Below are 19,448 nucleotides of genomic sequence, written 5' to 3'. Positions count from 1 at the left end.
CAGATTGGCATTTGGTCAAGAAAGCAACTATATTTCAATAATTCCTTCACTCATTTTGCAGGTTCTCCTTTTATCAGTAGTGTTCTGCCAGTCCTACTCACCTAACTTAAGAATAATCTTCATCCAAATAACCCTAACTTTGAACCTTCAACTTTCTCTTTTCCTTTAGGCTTAGATGGGTTTATAATTAAAGAATCCCAGGAATGAGGCCATTAATTCAGATTTTAGATTTATGTTTCTTAGTGCAAATTTCACCTTGGTCTAATTGAATCTCAGAACTGGAAATGATTTGATTGGCTTAGATGACTAATAAACAGAACCACCCCTCTGTACTGGGTTTATAAAAGAGAGCCAACTTGGCTAAGAAGGCTTCCCTTCCCTGATTAGAGGAACTAGTCAATGCTACACCATGCATTCAGGAGAAGTTCAAGTAGCTTAACTGGAGAAATTTAGGGAACTATGGAAGGGGAGGTAGAGACAACAGTGGAAAGACCTTCAAGCAAGTCCTGAAGGGATTAAGATAATGATTAAAAAAAAAAGAATACTCCAATTACTTCAGTTAATGAAAATATGTCTTGTTCAACTTTAACCAGCTGGAAAAAAGAAACCTTAAAGGAAGAGAAAATGGTTTTAGGAAAATGATTCCCTGAGGGTGACTACTGCTCTGTGTGTGTGTGTGTGTGTGTGTGTGTGTTTTAAACCTTTACTTACTCTCTTCTTAGTAACAACTCTAAGGCAGAAGGGTAAGGGCTAGGAAAAAAGGGTTAAGTGACTTGCTCAGGGTAACTGAGGCCACATTTGAACCCAAGACCTCCCATCTCCAAGGCTGGCTCTCTATCCACTGAGCCATCTAGCTGCCCCTTATTACTATGTTTGATTAAGTATATTAGTTCAACTTTTACCTTACTCTACAATCTAAAACTGTTTAATTATAACATAAAAGTTTCCTTATCCAAAAATCCTATAAACTGTGGCTTTTAAAAGAATTATATTAGAGAGATGTCCAAGAGCTCATGGGAACTATGTCATAGACATTTCTCTAAGTATAAAAATGCTTAGATTTAGAATAACAAAAATTTGTTTCTAACAAGCTTGTGTTTGTAACAGAGTATGATACAGTTTTTCTTCCACACTCCTATCTATGCTTGTTAAAATCCCATTCAGGGTTAAAGTACAAATCTCTCCTTTCTTTTAACAAAGATAAAACTACTTAAATATAAGGGGAGAAAGGGCTTCAGAAAAACTGGCATATTGATATATGCCCTATTGGTGAAGCTGTGACATGATCCTGGAAAACAATCTGGAATTCCTCAAGAAAAGTTACCATATATAATAATAATATATACAAAAGAATAATATGTACAACAACAATAAATGAAAACTCTTAAATGAAGCCAAATGCTTTAAATGTAATAACCAAACATGGTCCTAGAAGAGAGATGAAGAAGATGATTTTGATGGAAAGGTGGATGGAATACAGGTGTAGAATGATGGGTGTACTGTCAGGAATGGTCACTGTGCAGGATGGTTTTGCTCATCCTTTTCTTTGTTCAAAGGGACAAAGGGACGGTTTGTTGGAGAGTGGAGGTGTATCCAGTCTGGCTCACTACCCCAGAGCCAAGCTGCTCTATTTCCCTCTCAGGGCTATAGGGATACCTTGGGTAGGAGGCAGGGAATGTCTCCTCTCTATTATCATTGACTCAAGTTCCCCACTACTTGTGTTTACCCCCTCAACCTGACCCCACTGTTAGGTGCTAATGACTATCTCTATTAGTCCATTTAATTATTTGACATCAATTTTTCACAAAGGAATATTTACTACAAAGAACAAAAGCATAAACATCCCTCCCATCACTTAAGGGGCACAACTCAAATGTAATGGAAGGCATCAAGAAAGTAGTATTTTTTAAAGTATAACCAGGAATGCAGAGCTAGTTTAATATAAGAAAAACTATCAGCATTAATGACCATATCAACAACCAAATTAACGGAAATGAAAATTGTCTCAATAGATGCAGAAAAAGCCTTCAACAAATACAATACCCATTCCTATTTAAAAAACTGGAAAGAACATACATACCCTTTAATCCTATAATACCACTACTAGGTCTATATTCCAAAGAGATCATAAAAAAGGGAAAAGGGCCTACTTGTACAAAAATATTTATAGTAGCTCTTTTTGTGGTGTCAAAGAATTGGAAACTGAGGGGAAATCCATCAATTGGGGAATGGCTGAATAAATTATGGTATATGTTGGTGATGGAATACTATTGTGCAATAAGGATGAGCAGAATGATTTCAGAAAAAGTTGGAAAGACTTACACAAACTCATGCAGAGTAAAATAAACAGGACCAGGAGAACATTGTATGCAGTAACAACAATATTGTATGATGATCAACTGTGAAAAAGTTAGCTACTCTCAGCAATACCATGATCTAGGACAATTCTGAAAGGACTTAGGACAAAAAATGCTATCCACCTCCAGAGAAAGAACTGTTGGAGTTGGATGGATGTGAATCAAAGCACACTATCTTTTACATCAGTGTATTTTTGGTTTTATTTTGAGGTTTTGGTTTTGTATGAGTGAGCTCTTACAACAATCGCCATTCAATATAGAAGTGTGTTTTGCATGATAATGCAGGTATGACCCAGATCAAATTGTTTACCATTTCCAGGAGGAGTGGAGGGAAGAGCAGCTTGATCTTATAATTTTGGAAAATGTATGTTGAAAATTATTATTACAAAATGAAAAAATTTTAAATTAAAAAAAAAAACACTAGAAAGCATAGGAATAAACAGGCCATTCCTTAAAATGTTAGAAGTAGTATCTATCTAAAGCTATCAGTTAGTATCATCTGCAATGGGGATAAGTTAGAAACCTTCCCAATAAGATCAGGGGTGAAGCAAGGATGCCTGTTATCACCACTATTATTTAACATTGTTCTAGAAATACTAACTTTAGCAATAAAAGAAGAAAAAGAACTTGAAAGAATTAAAGTAGGCTATGAGGATACTAAACTATCCCTCCTTACATATGACATGATAATATATTTAGAGAATCCTGGAGAATCAACTAAAAAACTAGTTAAAATAATAACTTTAGCAAAGTTGCAGAATAGAAAACAAATCCACACAAATCAGCATTTCTATATATTAACAACAAAGTCCAGCAGCAAGAGATGGGAAGAGAAATTCCATTTAAAATAACTCTAGACAATATAAAATACCTAGTAATATATTTGCCAAGACAAAAACAGGAATTATATCAATACAATTATGAAACACTTCATACAAATAAAGTCAGATCTAGATAATTAGAAAAACATTAATTGCTCATGGGTAAACCAAGCTAATATAATAAAAATTATAATTCTACTGAATTTATTTATATTCTGTCATCCCAATCAAACTACCAAAAATAATTTTAATAGAACTAGAAAAAATAATAACAAAATTCATTTGGAATTACAAAAGGTCAAAATTCTCAAGGGAATTAAAGGGGAAAAAATGTGAAGGAAAAATGGCCTCAAAGTAAGTATAAGTGGTCATTAAAACAATCTGTACAGGCTAAGAAATAGAATGGTGGTTTAGTGAAATAGATTAGATTCACAATATACAGGAGTAAATAACCTTAGCAACTTAGTGTTTAATAAAACCAAAGACCCTAGCTTTTGGGATAAGAACTCAGTTTTTGACAAAAATGGCTGGGAAATTTGTAAAACAGCATAGTAGAAATTAGATATAGACTAATATCTCACACTCTATACCAAGATATGGTCAAAATGGGTATATTATTTAGACATAAAGAGTGAAACCATAAATAGATTAGGAGAACACAGAATAGTTTACCTGTCAGATCCATGGAGAAGGAAAGATTTATGACCATACAAGAGACAGAGAATATTACAAGATGTAAAATGAATAATTTTGATTACATTAAACTAAAAATTTTTTTTTACAAACGAAACCAATGTAACCAATATTAGAAAGGAAACAACAAACTGGGGGAAAATTTTTATAGCAAATTTCTCTGATATAGATCTCAAATATATAGAGAATTTAAGTCAAATTTATAAGAATACAAGTCATTCTCCAACTGACAAATAGTCAAAGGATATAACTAAACAGTTTTCAGATAAAGAAATCAAAGTTATCAATAATCATATGAAAAAAATGTTCTAAACCACTCTTGATTAGAGAAATACACATTAAAACAACTCTAAGGTACTATCTCACACCTATCAAATTGGCCAATATATCAGTAAAGTGACAAATGTTGGAGAGGATGTGGCAAAATTAGTACATTAATGCATTGTTGATGGCTCTGTGAACTGATCCAAACATTCTGACGGGTAATTTGAAAGTAGGCTTGGCTTCTTTGACCCTATAATACCACTACTAGGTCTATATCCCAAAGAGATCATAAAAAAGAGAAAAGGACCTACTTGTACAAAAATATTTATAGTAGCCCTTTTTGTGGTGGCAAAGAATTGGAAATTGAGGGGATGTCCATCAATTGGGGAATGGTTGAACAAATTATGGTATATGTTGGTGATGGAATATTATTGTGTGATAAGAAAGGATGAGCAGAATGATTTCAGAAAAAGCTGGAAAGACTTATACAGATTCATGCAGAATGAAATAAGTAGAACCAGTAGAACATTGTATGCATTAACAATAATATTGCATTATGATCAACTGTGAAAGAGTTAGCTACTCTCAGCAATACCATTCTAGGACAATTCTGAAGGACTTAGGACAAAAAATGCTATCCAGAGAAAGAATTGGTGTGGTTGGAACACAGATCAAAGCATACCATTTTTCATATTAGTTTTTTTGGGGGGCTTGGGTTTTATATGAATATTCTCTTATAATACTGATCATTATGGAAGTATGTTTTGCCTAAAAATATATGTGTAAGCCAGATCAAATTGCTTGCCATCTCCAGGAGGGGTGGCGGGAAGGGGACAACTTGCATTTTATAATTTCAGAAAACAAATGTGGAAAATTGTTATTACATGTAATTGGGAAAATAAAATATCTTAATAAAAGTTATACATATATAAGCTGTATGTTGAGGCAACAACCATCTTCCCAGGATAAAGTCATCTCAATTTTTTTTACTGTCCCTTACCTCATATCTTTAATCAATTCACCAAGTCTTTTTTTTTTAAACCCATCTCTTTTGTTTTAGAATCAGTTCCAAGTATTGGTTCCAAGACAGAAGACCGGTAAGGGCTAGACAATTGGGGTTAAGTGATTTGCCCAACTAGGAAGTGTCTGAGGCCAGATTTGAAACCAGGTGCTCTTGACACCATGCCTGGTACTCTATCCACTGAACCACCTAGCTGCCCCAATCTAAACTCTTTTGCCTAGTATTCAAGAGGCCATAATTTGGCCCCTGCCTTTTCATATTTCCAGATTCCCTACCAGCCATTTTGTACTGATTTATCAGAAGTAGTACCTGGTTTGTGAAGAAATGGGGAATGGTTGGCCCTGGCTAATCCCATTGACTAGGATGGGTTCCTATTTTTTGGTCTTCATCTTCCTATCATGGTCTTCATCTGTATCATTTGAACTGTCCCCTGCTATAGAAGTGACAGACCTAGGTGTCCTTACCTATCAACTAGAAGGAAAAATGAGAGTTTAGTAAACAATTACAGATTTAGAAGGATCTTAGCAGTCACTAAATTTGACCCTTTAATTTTATAGATGAGGAAACAAAAGCTAAGAAAAATTAAGTGATTTGCTGATGGTCATCCATCTAGTGTCTGAGATGGTATTCAAACCTGAGTCTTCCTAGCTCCCTTTAAACCCTCTTGCAGTGCCATCAACAGGGTCCCTTCTGCCTCCCGTCATGATCTAAAAATCGTGATATATGAAGCCTGTCTTATACAAAGATAATTAGGAAAGATCTATACAAAGCACAAGGGAGATGTCAGTGCAAAGGTCTGTAGATGGGAGATAGGAAATGGAGTGCCATGTAGAAGAGTCAATTAGTCTGGTTGAACCACAATGTATAAGTGAAAGAGTAGCTTTATAAAACTCATCCATGACATTTGCATTGCTCCATCTGCTGAATAAATTGAAACAAGGCTGAGAAGAACTTTAGTCCTCAAGAAAACTGGAAGACAACTGAATTTTATTGAGTAGAGTTACATGGTTAGACTTGCACTGAAAAAAAATCACTTTGAAAGCTGTGTGGGGATGGATTACAGCAGGAAAACTAATTAGGAGACTACCGCAACAATCCAGGAGAGAGGTAAAGAAGGTCCGAACTATGGTGAATGGAGAGGAGACACATGTGAGAGATATTATTTGTGGAGGCTGAATTGATAAGACTTGAGAGTGAGAGGTTGAAGATAACACCAAAGTTTTAAATGTGGGTGACCGAACAAAAATAGAAACAGTTCCCTTGATAAAAATAAGAAAGTTTGGAAAAGGGGTGAGTTAAGGCAGGAGATAATAAGGACTATTTTGAATGGGTTTAAGATGCCTATGGAACATCTAGTTTTAGCTAATGATGACAGTTGTTGATGCAGAAGTAAAGGGTATATGACTATGGGAATCATTAGAATGAGATAAGCAAACCAGTGTGAGTGGATGAGGTCACTGAGGAGGTATAGAGAACCTGGGTGTACACCACCAACAAGAGGGCTAATACAGATGATGATTTCATAAAGGAGACTGAAGAGGAACTGTCAGGTAAGGAGGAGACATACCTAGAGACAGTAATGTCACAAAAAAAAAGAGAGAAAATATCTAGGGCAAGAAATTGACCAACAATACAAGAAATCGGGGCAGCTGGGTAGTTCAGTAGATTGAGAGCCTCAGACACTTTCCAGCTGTGTGACCCTGGGCAAGTCCCTTGACCCCCATTGCCCACCCTTACCACTCTTCCACCTATGAGTCAATACACAGAAGTTAAGGGTTAAAAACAAAAAACAAAAACAAAACGATACAAGAAATCAAGAAGGATAGGATTGGATTCTGGAAAGCAATTTAGAAATATGCCCAAAGGGCTTTAAAAGACTGTCTGCCCTTTGATCCAGCCACACCACTGCTGGGTTTATACCCCAAAGTGAAAATAAGGAAAAAGACTTGTACAAAAATATTTATAGCCACGCTCTTTGTGGTGGCAAAAAACTGGGAAATGAGGGGATGCCCCTCAATTGGGGAATGGCTGAACAAATTGTGCTATCTGTTGGTGATGTAATACTATTGTGCTCAAAGGAATAATGAACTGGAGGAATTCCATGTGAACTGAAATGACCTTTAGGAATTGATGCAGAGTGAAAGGAGCAGAGCCAGAAAAACCTTATACACAGAGACTGATACACTGTGGCACAATCGATTATAACGGACCTCTCTACTAGCAGCAATGCAATGATCCAGAGCAATTCTGAGGGACTTATGAGAAAGAACACTATCCATATTCAGAGAAAGAACTGTGGGAGCAGAAACACAGAAGAAAAACAACTGCTTGATCACATGTAAAACCCAGTGGAATTGTGTGTTGGCTAGAGGATGGGGGTGGGAGGAAGGGAGGGAAAGAACATGAATCATGGAACCATGGAAAAATGTTCTTAATCAATAAAATAAATTTTTAAAAGAGTTGATATTGAGACAGAAAGTAAAGGTTTAAAAAGAAAAGAACATATTAATGACATAGAGGTACAAGGTTTCTAGGTAGTCTATAAACCTTTGAGCCTTCTTATTCCTGAACCACTATTTTCAGACATTCCTCTTCTTCCTCCTCTATGCCTACCTTTATATTGAAGCTATTAAACATCAAGGTATATATTGATTTAATTTTGAGGGTATGAGTTAGTCTTTTGCATAACAACTACTCTTTTTACTCTGCAAATAATGCTAGCACATAAGCTGCAAATCTTTTCATACTGGTCTTTCTACAAATACTTCATCATGATTACTGAAATACAAAATGATAAAATGTTCCATGAAACATTTCTAGTTGCTTTTAGACACACAATTAAGCTAACTCCACAAATTCCTTTATTAATTTTCCAAGGAGAACCTGAGCTGTTCTTCCATTGAGATGCAATATTCTTTTATATTCCAAATTCATTTAAAAATGTCAAGCTATATGGATACAGAGAAGACACCAAAGATATGGTGCCCATTTGACCAAGTGCTTCTCCTCACTTGCCCTGTAACTTCTCCAGGTCTCTTTCCATCTGTATAATTAGGAAATCAGACTATGTGGCCCTTAAAGACCTTCCAGGTAGAAATTGATGCTCCTGTAACTGACACGAGTTAGTTCTTACAGTATATCAGTGGTTATCAGACAAGGACCTCACATTTGTCCTAACAACACTTAAGTGAATGTTCACAGAATGCCCCACTCCTGCCACTCTGTTACTATCACCTAAGGGCTACTGCCAAAGAACTCTTCACCAAGTGAGCAGACTCTTGTCCACTGATGAGCCTCTGCTTGGTAGGTGGGACTTCAGAAAGCAGCAGATATAGCAGATCACTGCAGTCACTGGTCTGCCCCTGCCCAGCACTGCCGGAGCTTGTTTCTTTGACAATACTTTCAAGTACCTAGGATCACTTCCACACCATGAAGAGGTATTAAAGGAGCCTTTTAGGAAGAAGGGATAGCTACCAACTCTTTAAAGCCCAAATCATATTCCATCTCCTCTTCCAGGAAGCCTTCCCTCATCTCCTCCTCCCCATGACGTTTTGAAGGGTTTCAGTTATAACAAATCATGAAGATATTAAAGATGTATTCAAAAGCTCACTAATGAGCAAAGTGTTCATGGAACAGACTTATGGATATATTTCTAATATTTCACATGATTGATTTCTGAATCCTTGAATTGGATGGGACTTAAATTTTGTGGAACTTAAAAATTAAGCATCTATTATTATCTGCAATCTAGAATTCTAGCAAGCTCTTTGTAAAGGTCTTTTTGTAATGTCTAAGACTTACACTTAACATCTAAATAAGTTTGGTGTGGGAAGAAGGTTAGATCAAAATCAGGAAGGACTTTGAAGTCAGCTTCTTTCCTGGGCACCCTGCTGTACAACTGTGTTATACACAATTGTTGTCCTTTATCTTGTAATTGGTTGTCAATATTATGGTAATACCTTTTTACTTGTTTGACATCCTGAGAACCCCTAATATCCTAAATAAAATCAGTGCAGCTTGCTCCATCTCTCTTTCTTTTTTTCTCTCTTTCTTTCTGACAAGGAGCTGGCAGGCTGATATGACGCTGAAGATCTCTTTCTCTTGTGTGTTTTATCTATGTCATTCCTCCCTTAATCTTTAAATATTCCTCCCATAGTCTCTCAGCTCTTGGCTTCTCTTCTAGGTGCTTAAATCCATGAGAATTTCTTGAAAAGGCTGGTACTCTTCATGTTTGTTCTCCCTTTACATGTCTACATACATGTTACAGTATTTGCTTCTGTGGTATATAATCCTAGCAGACTATCAGTGCCGTGAGGGAAAATATTATCTAAACATCAAAGTTCAGCTCAGGGGTAACCTTGACAAAGCCCTCCCTGATCCCACTCAACAGCCTGGGATTTCTTCCTTCATGGGAACATCACTGCTGTTTCAGCGATGAATGTCTTTGGGTCAACAGTCTTCCATCAAGTCTAATCAGCACATATTCAGCAGTTTTGTTGTCACACTTACATTACATCTGCTGATGCACGGAAGAGTCACTCAAATTACCTTGCCCTACCTTTGAATCTCATTCATACAGGAATACGTATTTTGTATATTTTCTCATCCCTACTCCTGCCCTAGAATGTATGCTCCTTGAGGGCAGGGACTCTTCCATATTCATCTTTGTATCCCCAGTTCCTAACACCATGACTGGCTTACTGACTAACTGACTCAAACACTGGTAGTCAAGAGGACAACTTCCCGGGAAATTCATGGTTGAAGCTAGAGCATGTAGTCAGCCTTAGTTCTCCCACCCTGATATCCAGTTGACTGGCTGCCTTAGTGCTTTCTGAAGCCTCTGGAAACATTCTTGTTGCGATTCTGGAGCTCCCCCTCAACCTTATCCCTGCAACTGTCTTCCACCCAAGGTCTGTCCTCTGAGGTCTCTCAAGGGACTGGTGTCAAGCTACTGGTGCCATCTGCTGAATCTGTCACTGGCTATGGTAGCTTCTGTTTTTTCCTTGGTGGAAATGTCACCAATGTTTCAGCAATGAAAGTCTTCGGTCAACAGTCCTCCATCAAGTCTAATCAGCACATGTTCAGTAGTTTTGTTTTCAGACCTACACCACATCTGCTGACATACAAAAGGGTTACTTAGGCAATTGGCAAGTCCTTGTTCACTTGTCCCTCAGGCAGAAAAGTCCTCAAACTGACAGAGATGGAACAAAAAAAGAAAAGAATTATAAATAAAACATTAAAAACAATACGCAGAAGAAAAAGGTCAGAAACAAATGAGGCAATTTTATTAAATGTTAATTTAAAAAAAAAACACCCCTATGAGTTCACAATTTCATACATAGAGAGCAAGCAATAAGTTGAATATGATGGGATGGGGGCAGCTAGGTGGCTTGAGAACCAGACCTGGAATCCAGAAGACCTGGGTTCATTTCTGAACTCAGACACTTCCTAGCTGATCCCTTCCAGATCCCAGACAAGTCACTTAACTATAACTGCCTAGCCTTTCAGTTCTTCTCTCTTAGAATCAATAAGACAGAAGGTAAGGGTTTTTGTTTTGTTTTGTTTTTTTTTAAGTACTAGGGAAGTTAGAAATTGAAGGGGATTCCCAGGTTTCACCAGACTTCCCAAAGGATCCATAACCCACAAAAAAAGGGTTAAGATCCCCTGCTTACACCAACAGAGTGGTTGACAGTAATTTGAGGTAAATGGAGAGAAGCCTTCAAGCCCATAACACACAAAAGAGACTGGTAATTGTGCAGCACCATAGCAGCTAGGAGTCGGAAAGAACCCTGAGAGATTCTCTCATTCAGGGGCCGGGGCCTTACTATTCCTGTATCTTTCAAATGAAGTTGTATTTGTGGTTGACTCAAAAGTCCGCTACACCTCAGCAGCACTCACCCGAGTCTACCTGCGGAGCGCAGTACCATCTGGGGTAGTCCTCCGCGTCCCAAGGCCCCGGACTGATTGGCTGTCTTCAGACTGGGAGGTGTGACCTGGGGGGATGGGGGTGTCAGGTGACTTGGATTTATGACCCGTCCGATGCCAACGGGGTAAGGAGGTGCAATCCCAGCCTCCTCTAGCTGTGTTGGACACAAAACAATTCCCAGGCTGTCTTTCTGCCCTTCCGTAACTTACCCATGCAGTGGAACGCGGCCTCCCCCTCCTCGGAGGGCCCAGGCCGCGCAAGATACTTCTCTCTGGCCCTTGAGGGCCGGAGCTGTTCGTGCGCGCGCAGCGGGCGCGGGGGCTACCACGGCGGAGGGAGGGGGCGCCAACGTCCGCGCCGCCGCGCTGGCGGCAGAGGCAGCGTCGCCTGACACCCCGGGAGCATCCCCGCCCGCTCCCTGTACAGGCCGCAGGCCCCTGGCACAGTAAGTCCCCGGCCTGGCCCGCCGCTCCGTGCCAGCGACAAAAGTGAAACCCCCCCCATGGAAGGGGAAAGCACAAAGAATCCGGGGACCAGCTTTCTGGCTGCGGCCCCTTTAAGAACAGAACCTCCCGGAGCTACCCGTCGCAACCGACCCCAACTTAACCGAAACCCAACCCGGACTTCCCCGTTACCGCTCAAATATTGCCAACTTTGGATTTTTCCCTCCCCCGCTAACCAATTGGATCACTGTTACTAGGCAGACTAGAGCAGCTGCCGGGGCGAGCTGGACGCCCTGTCTCGGGAGGCGGCAGGGACCAATAGTAGACCGGGCAAGCTGGTGTATCCGGGCAGATTGGGGCGGAACCGACCAATAAAAAAAAAAAAATTAAAAAAAAAAAAAAAGACCGAGCAACGAGTGGAGCCGGGACCGTGAAGCCGACCTAGAGTCGAGGTGGCTCGGAGGTAGTTTCTCTTTCTCTACTCCCTTTTTTCGGCGTGGGAAGGAGGGCGAGTGCATAAAGGTGGGGAGGGGGCAGTGTTGAACATAAAGCAAGCCAGAGGGAATGGAAGCTGTATTTCCAACTCCTTTTCCACCCACCCCCACCCCCACCCTAGCCACAAGCACACGCAGAGGTCTCAGTTCTTGGGACATCCCCCTCCTTGGCCGGGGATCCGTGCCCCACGCCCCTTCCCCATTTTGCAACGATTAGGTGAGCTGCGGCCCAGGAGTAAACCAGCGAGGCACGGGCTGGGGGAGGGGGGGGAGTATTGAGGATGAGCAGTTGTGCCGAGTGACTGAGATACATCATGGGGGGTTGGGGGTCATGCATGTAGGTTTTCTTCCTCTCCCCGTATTAGTAGCAGCCCCAATTTCCCCTTTTCCCTATTGTCCAATTGTGGAGGGAATGCTGTAGGGGGTCGGGGTGGTGGCACTTATGCATTTTCCCACATTCCTTCAGGGGTTCACCTCCTGACCCTCAGGTAGCAGCTAATCAAACAAAAAAAAGTTTGAGGGACTTTCCAGAGTTTAACTGCACTTGGTAGGAGAGGCCAGTAGTGAATCAGTCCACTGGGGGGGTCCAGGCTCACGGGTCCTTTTTTTTTTTTTGAGCAACTTGAGGGGTGCCAAGGGTGGAGAAGACATCCAAGATTTAAATCTGTCTCAATCAAATTTTAGTGCCAGGATGGCAGAAGATGAACCTGATGCCAAGAGTCCAAAGACAGGTGGAGCTGCCCCAGGCAGTGGGGATGCTGGTGAACCCACCACTCTCCTACAGAAGCTCCGAGGGTCTATCTCGTAAGCCCCTGCTCCATCACTCATGCCACCCCTTTTGCTTTAGCAGAGCCTTAGGGCCCCCCTGCCTCCTCCCTGGGCATGTCTCTCCCCAGCACACAGGTATTATTAGGTGGAGTGGAGGGGGGAGGAAGGCTTAATTATGATGGGCTCAACTGTAAAATTGGGTTCCCCCTGCTTTAAATCTTCTGATCTCAGTAAATAACCATGGTAGTGTTTTCTTAGGTGCAGGGACTCTGCTAAAGGCTTTCTCTCCCTTCCCTGGCAATTAGAGCCCAAAGGGTGAGCTAGAATTCCTCCTCCTGATGGTTCAGCTTTCTCTTTCCCACAGCAAGGCGGTGCAGAACAAAGTAGAGGGGATCCTGGTAAGTAACATGGGACAGAATCTGCTAGAAATAGTGGATTCACAGTAGCAGAATGGTAGTTTAGTGGAAAGAAAATGGGAGGTGGAAGCCAGTGGAGGGGGTCTCTAATCATAGTTATATAGTAGACTATGTGTGACCTTAGACAAGTCACTCAACCTTCATGGATCTGGGCTCCTTGGCCTGTAAAATGGGGTTGGGGTGGGGGGCCAGTTTGAACTAAAATTGGTGAAGTAGGCATCACAGGACCCATCGAGGGCCTCACTGCCACGTCTGCTTCCCCTCTTTCCCCAATCCCAGCAAGATGTGCAGAGGTTCTCAGACAACGACAAGCTTTATCTTTACCTTCAGCTCCCCTCAGGCCCCAGTGGTGGTGATAAAAGGTAAGCTTAGTACTAGAAAGCTGGTCTGCAGAACTATAGATGAAGTTTAGGGGGAAAAGGGACAGAATAGTGAAGCAAGTGGCATAGTCAGCCAGAATGCTTGGGTTCAAATCCTGCCTTTGGGACACACTAGTTGTCACAGACCAAATGCCTGCATCAGTGTGGGGAATTTTTGCAGCAGGAGTCTCTCGTTATTAATAAAATGACTCATTGGAAGGGGGAGCTGGGATTGTGTTTCTGGTTATTGAGGGTTCCTGCCCTGGGTTCAGATCACCTGGGGGAGGTGGGGTACAAGGGTTTGTTCAGTGTGGGCTGGCTATTGTGGTGTGGAGTGGAAGCCTCACTGAGGAAGGCCTGCTCCTGGGGTCACAGTCACCTCCTTCTCTCACCCCCAGCAACCTGGAGCCAAGTGCACTCAGCCATGATGAGTATATGTATGCCTACCGATGGATTCGAAACCACCTAGAGGAGCATACAGCCACCTGTTTGCCAAAGCAGGATGTTTATGATGCTTATAGGTGTGTGAGGGGGGTGGGGGCCACACGAGGACTGCAGGTAACTCCGGGTTGTACCTTTGTATACCCCAGACCCCTCTGGTGAGCCCCTTGGGACTCCTCCTCATCCCTAGGGCTACCTTTACTTCGTCATCCTTAGATCTACATCCCCTGCCCCCCCCCCTCTGCCTGAACCATCCTCCCAACCATATCCCTTTCTATTGATCTTCCTTTCTTGGGCACCTGGCCATGCTTGATCCACCTTCCCCAGGAGGTACTGTGAGAGCTTAGCCTGCTGCCGCCCACTCAGCACCGCCAACTTTGGCAAAATCATCCGGGAGATCTTCCCTGACATCAAGGCCCGGCGGCTGGGAGGCCGGGGCCAATCCAAGTATCCTTGGATGGAAAGGTGGGAAAGTGAGTGCTGCAAGACCAAAGTGAGACAAATTGGGGGGGATGGGACGTGCAGGTATAAATAAGGTATTAGGGTATCCCTGGTTCTGGCTTCTCCTTAACTTACACCAGATATTGCTACAGTGGTATCCGAAGAAAGACATTGGTATCTATGCCACCCTTGCCTGGACTTGACCTCAAGGGCTCAGAGAGTGTGAGTAGCAACAACGAGCACTCAGAGACCCCCTCCATCCCCTGGTCCCATCCCTGGATGAGAATCCGTTTATTGGGCGTGCTTCTAAGCCTGACTCGGTTTGGGTCCCGTGTCCTGTCTTCTGGCTAGGCTGAGGCTACAGAAAGCCTGGGATTCTGGTGAAGGAGAGGTTCAGGCTGAAGATCCCTTCCCTTAGCAGAAGCCCCTGGGCTGGGAATCCCTGGGGAGGGCTCCAGGGGCCCGAGCCTTGGCTGGGGAGCTAGGTGTGTTGTCATCTACCACCCGTAGCCAGAGTTGGGCCCAGAAGTGGGTCCAGGTCCTCGGGACGAACTAGTGGAAGCAGCATGTGCCCTGACCTGTGACTGGGCAGAGCGTATATTAAAACGCTCCTTCAGCTCCATCGTCGAGGTGGCCCGATTCCTGCTGCAGCAACATCTCATCTCTGCTCGATCCGCTCATGCCCATCTGCTCATGGCCATGGTACTTGCTGGTATGTTGACCCGACTCCCCTTTACCCGAGAGTCCCAACCCACATACTTTATTGCTGGTTTTCCTCCATACCCCACACTGGAAAATCTTGTGCCTTTTCAGATGAACCTGAAAGGCTCCCACGGGATCCCTCATCTGCTACCAAGAACGGTCTGGAGAACCCAGATGGAAAAGCCTCTAAGGGCCAGCCCCAGGTGCGAAGGCCAAGGAATCCCAACTTCTAGGTCCTCCAGCGGGGCTGGGGGGAGGTGGGCCAGGAAGTTATGAGCTTAGTCCCCTCCATATATTTCTATTTGATCCATCTTCCCCTAGCCTTATCCCTTGCTCCTCCACTCTTTTCTTTTCAGCCCCCCAAAGAGGTGGAGCCCCGAACTGGGTCTGCCCTCCCAGTTCGAGGAGAGCGGAAGAAAACTGCAGAAACCCCAGCCCCAGCAGCCAGTAACCCCCAAGTGAATGCTCTAGTGGCCCGACTGCCCGTGCTCCTTCCCCGGGTACCTCACCCGCAACTTCCTCGGCCTCTCCGAGTCTCCCCACCAGTCCTAGCCCCTAAACTTCCCTCGGGTACCCTAAAAGTCACTACACTGCCTTTGCCCAGTGGGACCAGGGTACCCCGGGGAACTCTGCCCATCATCAACATGATCTTGCCCACTGTATCTGCTGTGCCTATTCCTGGGCGAGCACCACCTGAAGGTCCCATCCAGTCCCAGGGCCCAGAGAAAAACAGGGAGATAGGCCCAGGGGTGGATATGGGTCCCCGGGGCAGGGGAGTGAAGAGGACAGCTGAAGTGCCTATGAGTGATGCCAGGGGACAAGAGCTAGCAGCCAAAGTGTTAGGCCAGGATACAGAAGAGATAGGGATTGATGCCAAGCGTAAAAGAGGGCGTCCTCGAAAGAAATCAAATGGTGAAGGGGAACAGAGCTCCTCCCCTGAGAAGCCACTGCCTGCTACAGATGCTGCCCATTCCCCCAGGGTATCCCAGGAGTCTTGGGCCTTTAGGTTACCCGTAAAATTGGAGAAGGAAGATGACACTGGTTTGAAGGGAGGAATGGAACCTAGTGTCCAACACGCCAAAGAAATAGGGGACAAAAGTCCTATCACTCCTAAAGTGAGTGTCATCAAGGGCAACAAAAATTGGGAGGAGGCCCCCCAATCCATGGGAAGAGAGGCAGCACAAACCACCGGACAAGGGAATAAAGACCCGAAAGGGAACATGCCCCAAGGTTCCCTATTCTTTGGACACAAAGATCCCAAAGCAACACCCCCTTAATAGGTACATGGGGGGAAATTTGAATATTCCTACATGCACCTAATCTGTCCAACTGAGGAGGAGCCCTTCTTTCTGACCCTGCTTATTATTTGGCTGTCCCCTTCCCTTTCCCATATGGATTTCTGTGTTCCCCTTTCTGACCATGTCTTGTCCTTCCCTTTTCCTTTCCCAGGCTAGTGCCCTTGGCTTCAATATTACCTACCAATAAACCTGCCATGCCCTCCTACCTTGATTTCTTTGCCTTTCTTTCAGGGAGATGCGAATAGCTGAATGCTTTCTCAGTTTACAGGTCAAACAGTCAAGCCCCGATATAACAAAGCATTTTAAAGCTGAAAAGAGCCTTAGAAACCATATAGTGCGCATAAGAAAACAGGCCTGTAGGTACTTGTCCAAATATACCATGTATTTGTCTAAAGCATATTTTGCCTAAGTCTCCTTTATCCCTGTCTATATCAGAAGTCATCCTTACCCTTCTGGCTCATCCCAGAGGCTCAAGAGATAAAGATCATCTAATTAATTGAATCCAATACTCTAACTTCCTCTATATCCCTCCCCTCCAGCACAATTTAAAATTAAACAACTGATATTCATGGATACTGTCTTTGCCAGCTCCTTCAAATTCTTGTCTGAACAAGAAACTTTATACTTATGCATATCAATAGAGAGTTCCATGGGGAACATATCTCAACCCACACACAAGTACAGAGTTGTAGTAGAACTTATTGTACCTATTGTAGGGCCAAAGACCCTTTTTTCCCTATCAAGGACCTAGAAAGGAAAAAAACCATTTCATCTGAGGGTTTTCGGAGGAGGTTAAGAAAAATACATGGTGGACTTTTACTTCTCGTCCACTTTTAACATTAAGAACAAGGATCACAAAACTAGTAAAGGATGATAAATATACTTCTGTATATTAACTGATCAGTTAAGGAATAATCAGAGAAGGAATTACTCTAAGAAAGGGGAGGTGAAAAGGAAGACAAATTGTTCTAGAGAAGGGCAAATAGAATCATATATCAATGTATAGAAACATATACACAAAATTACTCGTATGTAACTACCTCTCCTGGCATTTACTACTACTCTTCACACTATGTTCTAAACAATTCCCTGAACTCAACAATCTCTGTCATTTCCTTCAAAGATCCTTAATTGAGAATTTTTAAACCTTAGATAAGAGGCTGAAAAAACATGGTTAGCAGGGCATTTAACTCTGCAGGCCATCCTTAATTATAATTTTAAAAATAAATTGTATTGATGTACTTTGTTTTTACATTACCTACCAAATGTAGCTTTCCCACCCTCTGCTCCCAGAGCTATCTCATAATAAAAAGAAGGAAAAAGTCGTTCAGCAAAATCAGTCAATATATCAAAAAAATCTATTTGCTCTTCTACCTCTGCAAAAGAAAAAAAAAAGATGCTCTTCTGTCTACTGGGGAGAGGGAGACTGTCAAGTTTAGTCGTCATGATTTCACAGCAATTTTTTTTTTTACTTCTAAACTTAAACATCAAAAAGATTACTATTTCCATATATACAGAAGTGATTACACGTATTTTTTAATGGTTTTGCCAAATTCACTTTGCATCAGTTCACATAAGTCTTCCTTTGTTTCTCCTTTATAATAATTATGCACATTAGTGTCCATGGCATTCATAATGCTAATAATTTTAGTCATTACCCAATCAATGGGTCTCTACTTTTGTTTCCAATTCTTTGCTCTTAAAAAAAGGGCTGCTAAAATCATGTATATAGAGCCTCCTTATCATTGAATTCTTTGGGATATATCCCTCTCAATGGAATCTCTGAATTGGAGAGTATGGACATTTTAATAGATATCTGAACATAATTCCAAATTTCTTTCAAGAATGGTTGTATTGATGAATTCACAGCTCCACCAAAAATGTACTAGCATGTCCATTTTTAAATAATATCTTTGACATGGACTATTCTCATCTTTTGCCATCTTTAGCAATTTACTAAGAGTGAAGTGAAAACTTGAAATTGATTTGATTTATATTTCTCTTATTATTAGTTATTTAAAACATCATTTCACATACTTAATAATTTGAAATTTTTCTACTGAAAACTATTCATAGCCTTTCCAGCATAGCTAATTCAGAAATTATTTTGCATGACTATAGATATTTCTAATGGGCTTTATTTTCTCACCTCAATGAGTGAAGGAAAGTGAAAAAACTTGGAACTGAAAATAAAATAAAATTTTTAAAAGTCATATGTTTTCTAGAAATAATTGTATTAAGTTGGTTACAGTTCCCAAAGTTCCAGGCAGAAAAGGTGAAAGGGGAGGGCAGCTAGAGTGACAAACTAGACTCAGTTTGGTCTAGATATGAACTCTTACCCATCAGAAACTACAGTTCAGTGGGAAAAGAAGTAGGAGAAAAAAGATTTGAGCTGGAAAAAAAAAAAGAAACCCTATAGCTAGTTTGAATTTGGAGGAAAGAAATTTGGGAAAGTTTTGGAGAAATTAAAGAAAATATAAAAGAGCCATATTCAGACCAAGGTACCAGTCCAGATATACTCATTTTAAGAGGTCAGAGACAAAAAAGAAAAATATAAAAGAACTGAGTAGGATTGGAGAGTGGATTTTGGAGATGGAGACTCAAGAAGGATAAAGAAGAAATAGATGGCAATAATGCAACACTATTCATCAAATATCCATAGATTCATTTTCAGAACCATTTGGATAGAATAGGATTAATACAAGGAATAACAGCTCACTATCACTCCTCAATACTGTGTATTCCAAGAAAAATGGAAAATGTTGCCTTTTTTGCAACAGTGTGTGTTAAAAAATAAAACACAATGGATAAAAACTTTATCATAGTTTGGAACATTTTCACATGATAAAAGTTTCTTAATAACAAGAAAGTTCTAAAATAATATTTGTTTTTATGAAAGTTGATTTTAAAGATAATTTTTGTCATGCTACACTAAATTCTAAATTTTTTAAAATATTATTTGTTGTGCTAGCAGTAAAAATATGGAATGCTGATAATGTCTTTA

General features: G+C 41.4%; 1 protein-coding gene across 2 annotated transcripts; it reads left to right on the top strand.

Annotated features, from left to right (window-relative positions):
• The first annotated feature begins 11,210 nt into the window (after positions 1-11,210).
• On the top strand, positions 11,211-16,649 carry RFX5 (regulatory factor X5). 2 transcript variants are annotated; one of them, XM_044676159.1, is made up of 10 exons: positions 11,211-11,988; positions 12,704-12,823; positions 13,152-13,185; positions 13,483-13,565; positions 13,961-14,083; positions 14,331-14,450; positions 14,585-14,666; positions 14,955-15,156; positions 15,258-15,349; positions 15,503-16,649. In XM_044676159.1, the coding sequence occupies exons 2-10, from the start codon at positions 12,711-12,713 to the stop codon at positions 16,421-16,423; spliced, it is 1,770 nt and encodes a 589-aa protein (XP_044532094.1). In that variant the 5' UTR covers positions 11,211-11,988; positions 12,704-12,710; the 3' UTR covers positions 16,424-16,649. The 2 variants fall into 2 exon arrangements, with proteins under 2 accessions (XP_044532094.1, XP_044532093.1); XM_044676158.1 differs by lacking the exon at positions 11,211-11,988 and having other exon boundaries at positions 12,755-12,823; positions 13,156-13,185.
• The last annotated feature ends 2,799 nt before the right edge of the window (positions 16,650-19,448 follow it).

The sequence above is a fragment of the Gracilinanus agilis genome, chromosome 4 (genome assembly GCF_016433145.1).
Source record: "Gracilinanus agilis isolate LMUSP501 chromosome 4, AgileGrace, whole genome shotgun sequence".
In the NCBI taxonomy this organism is placed as follows: Eukaryota; Metazoa; Chordata; class Mammalia; order Didelphimorphia; family Didelphidae; genus Gracilinanus; species Gracilinanus agilis.
This window is presented reverse-complemented; position numbering and strand designations above follow the sequence as displayed.

Excerpts from the sequence above, each read along its gene's own strand:
- RFX5 (XM_044676159.1), top strand. The coding sequence starts at position 12,711 with ATGGCAGAAGATGAACCTGATGCCAAGAGTCCAAAGACAGGTGGAGCT. Across the intron at positions 14,084-14,330 it reads GATGTTTATGATGCTTATAG|GAGGTACTGTGAGAGCTTAG; the intron begins GTGTGTGAGGGG and ends CACCTTCCCCAG. Across the intron at positions 15,157-15,257 it reads CATGGCCATGGTACTTGCTG|ATGAACCTGAAAGGCTCCCA; the intron begins GTATGTTGACCC and ends GTGCCTTTTCAG.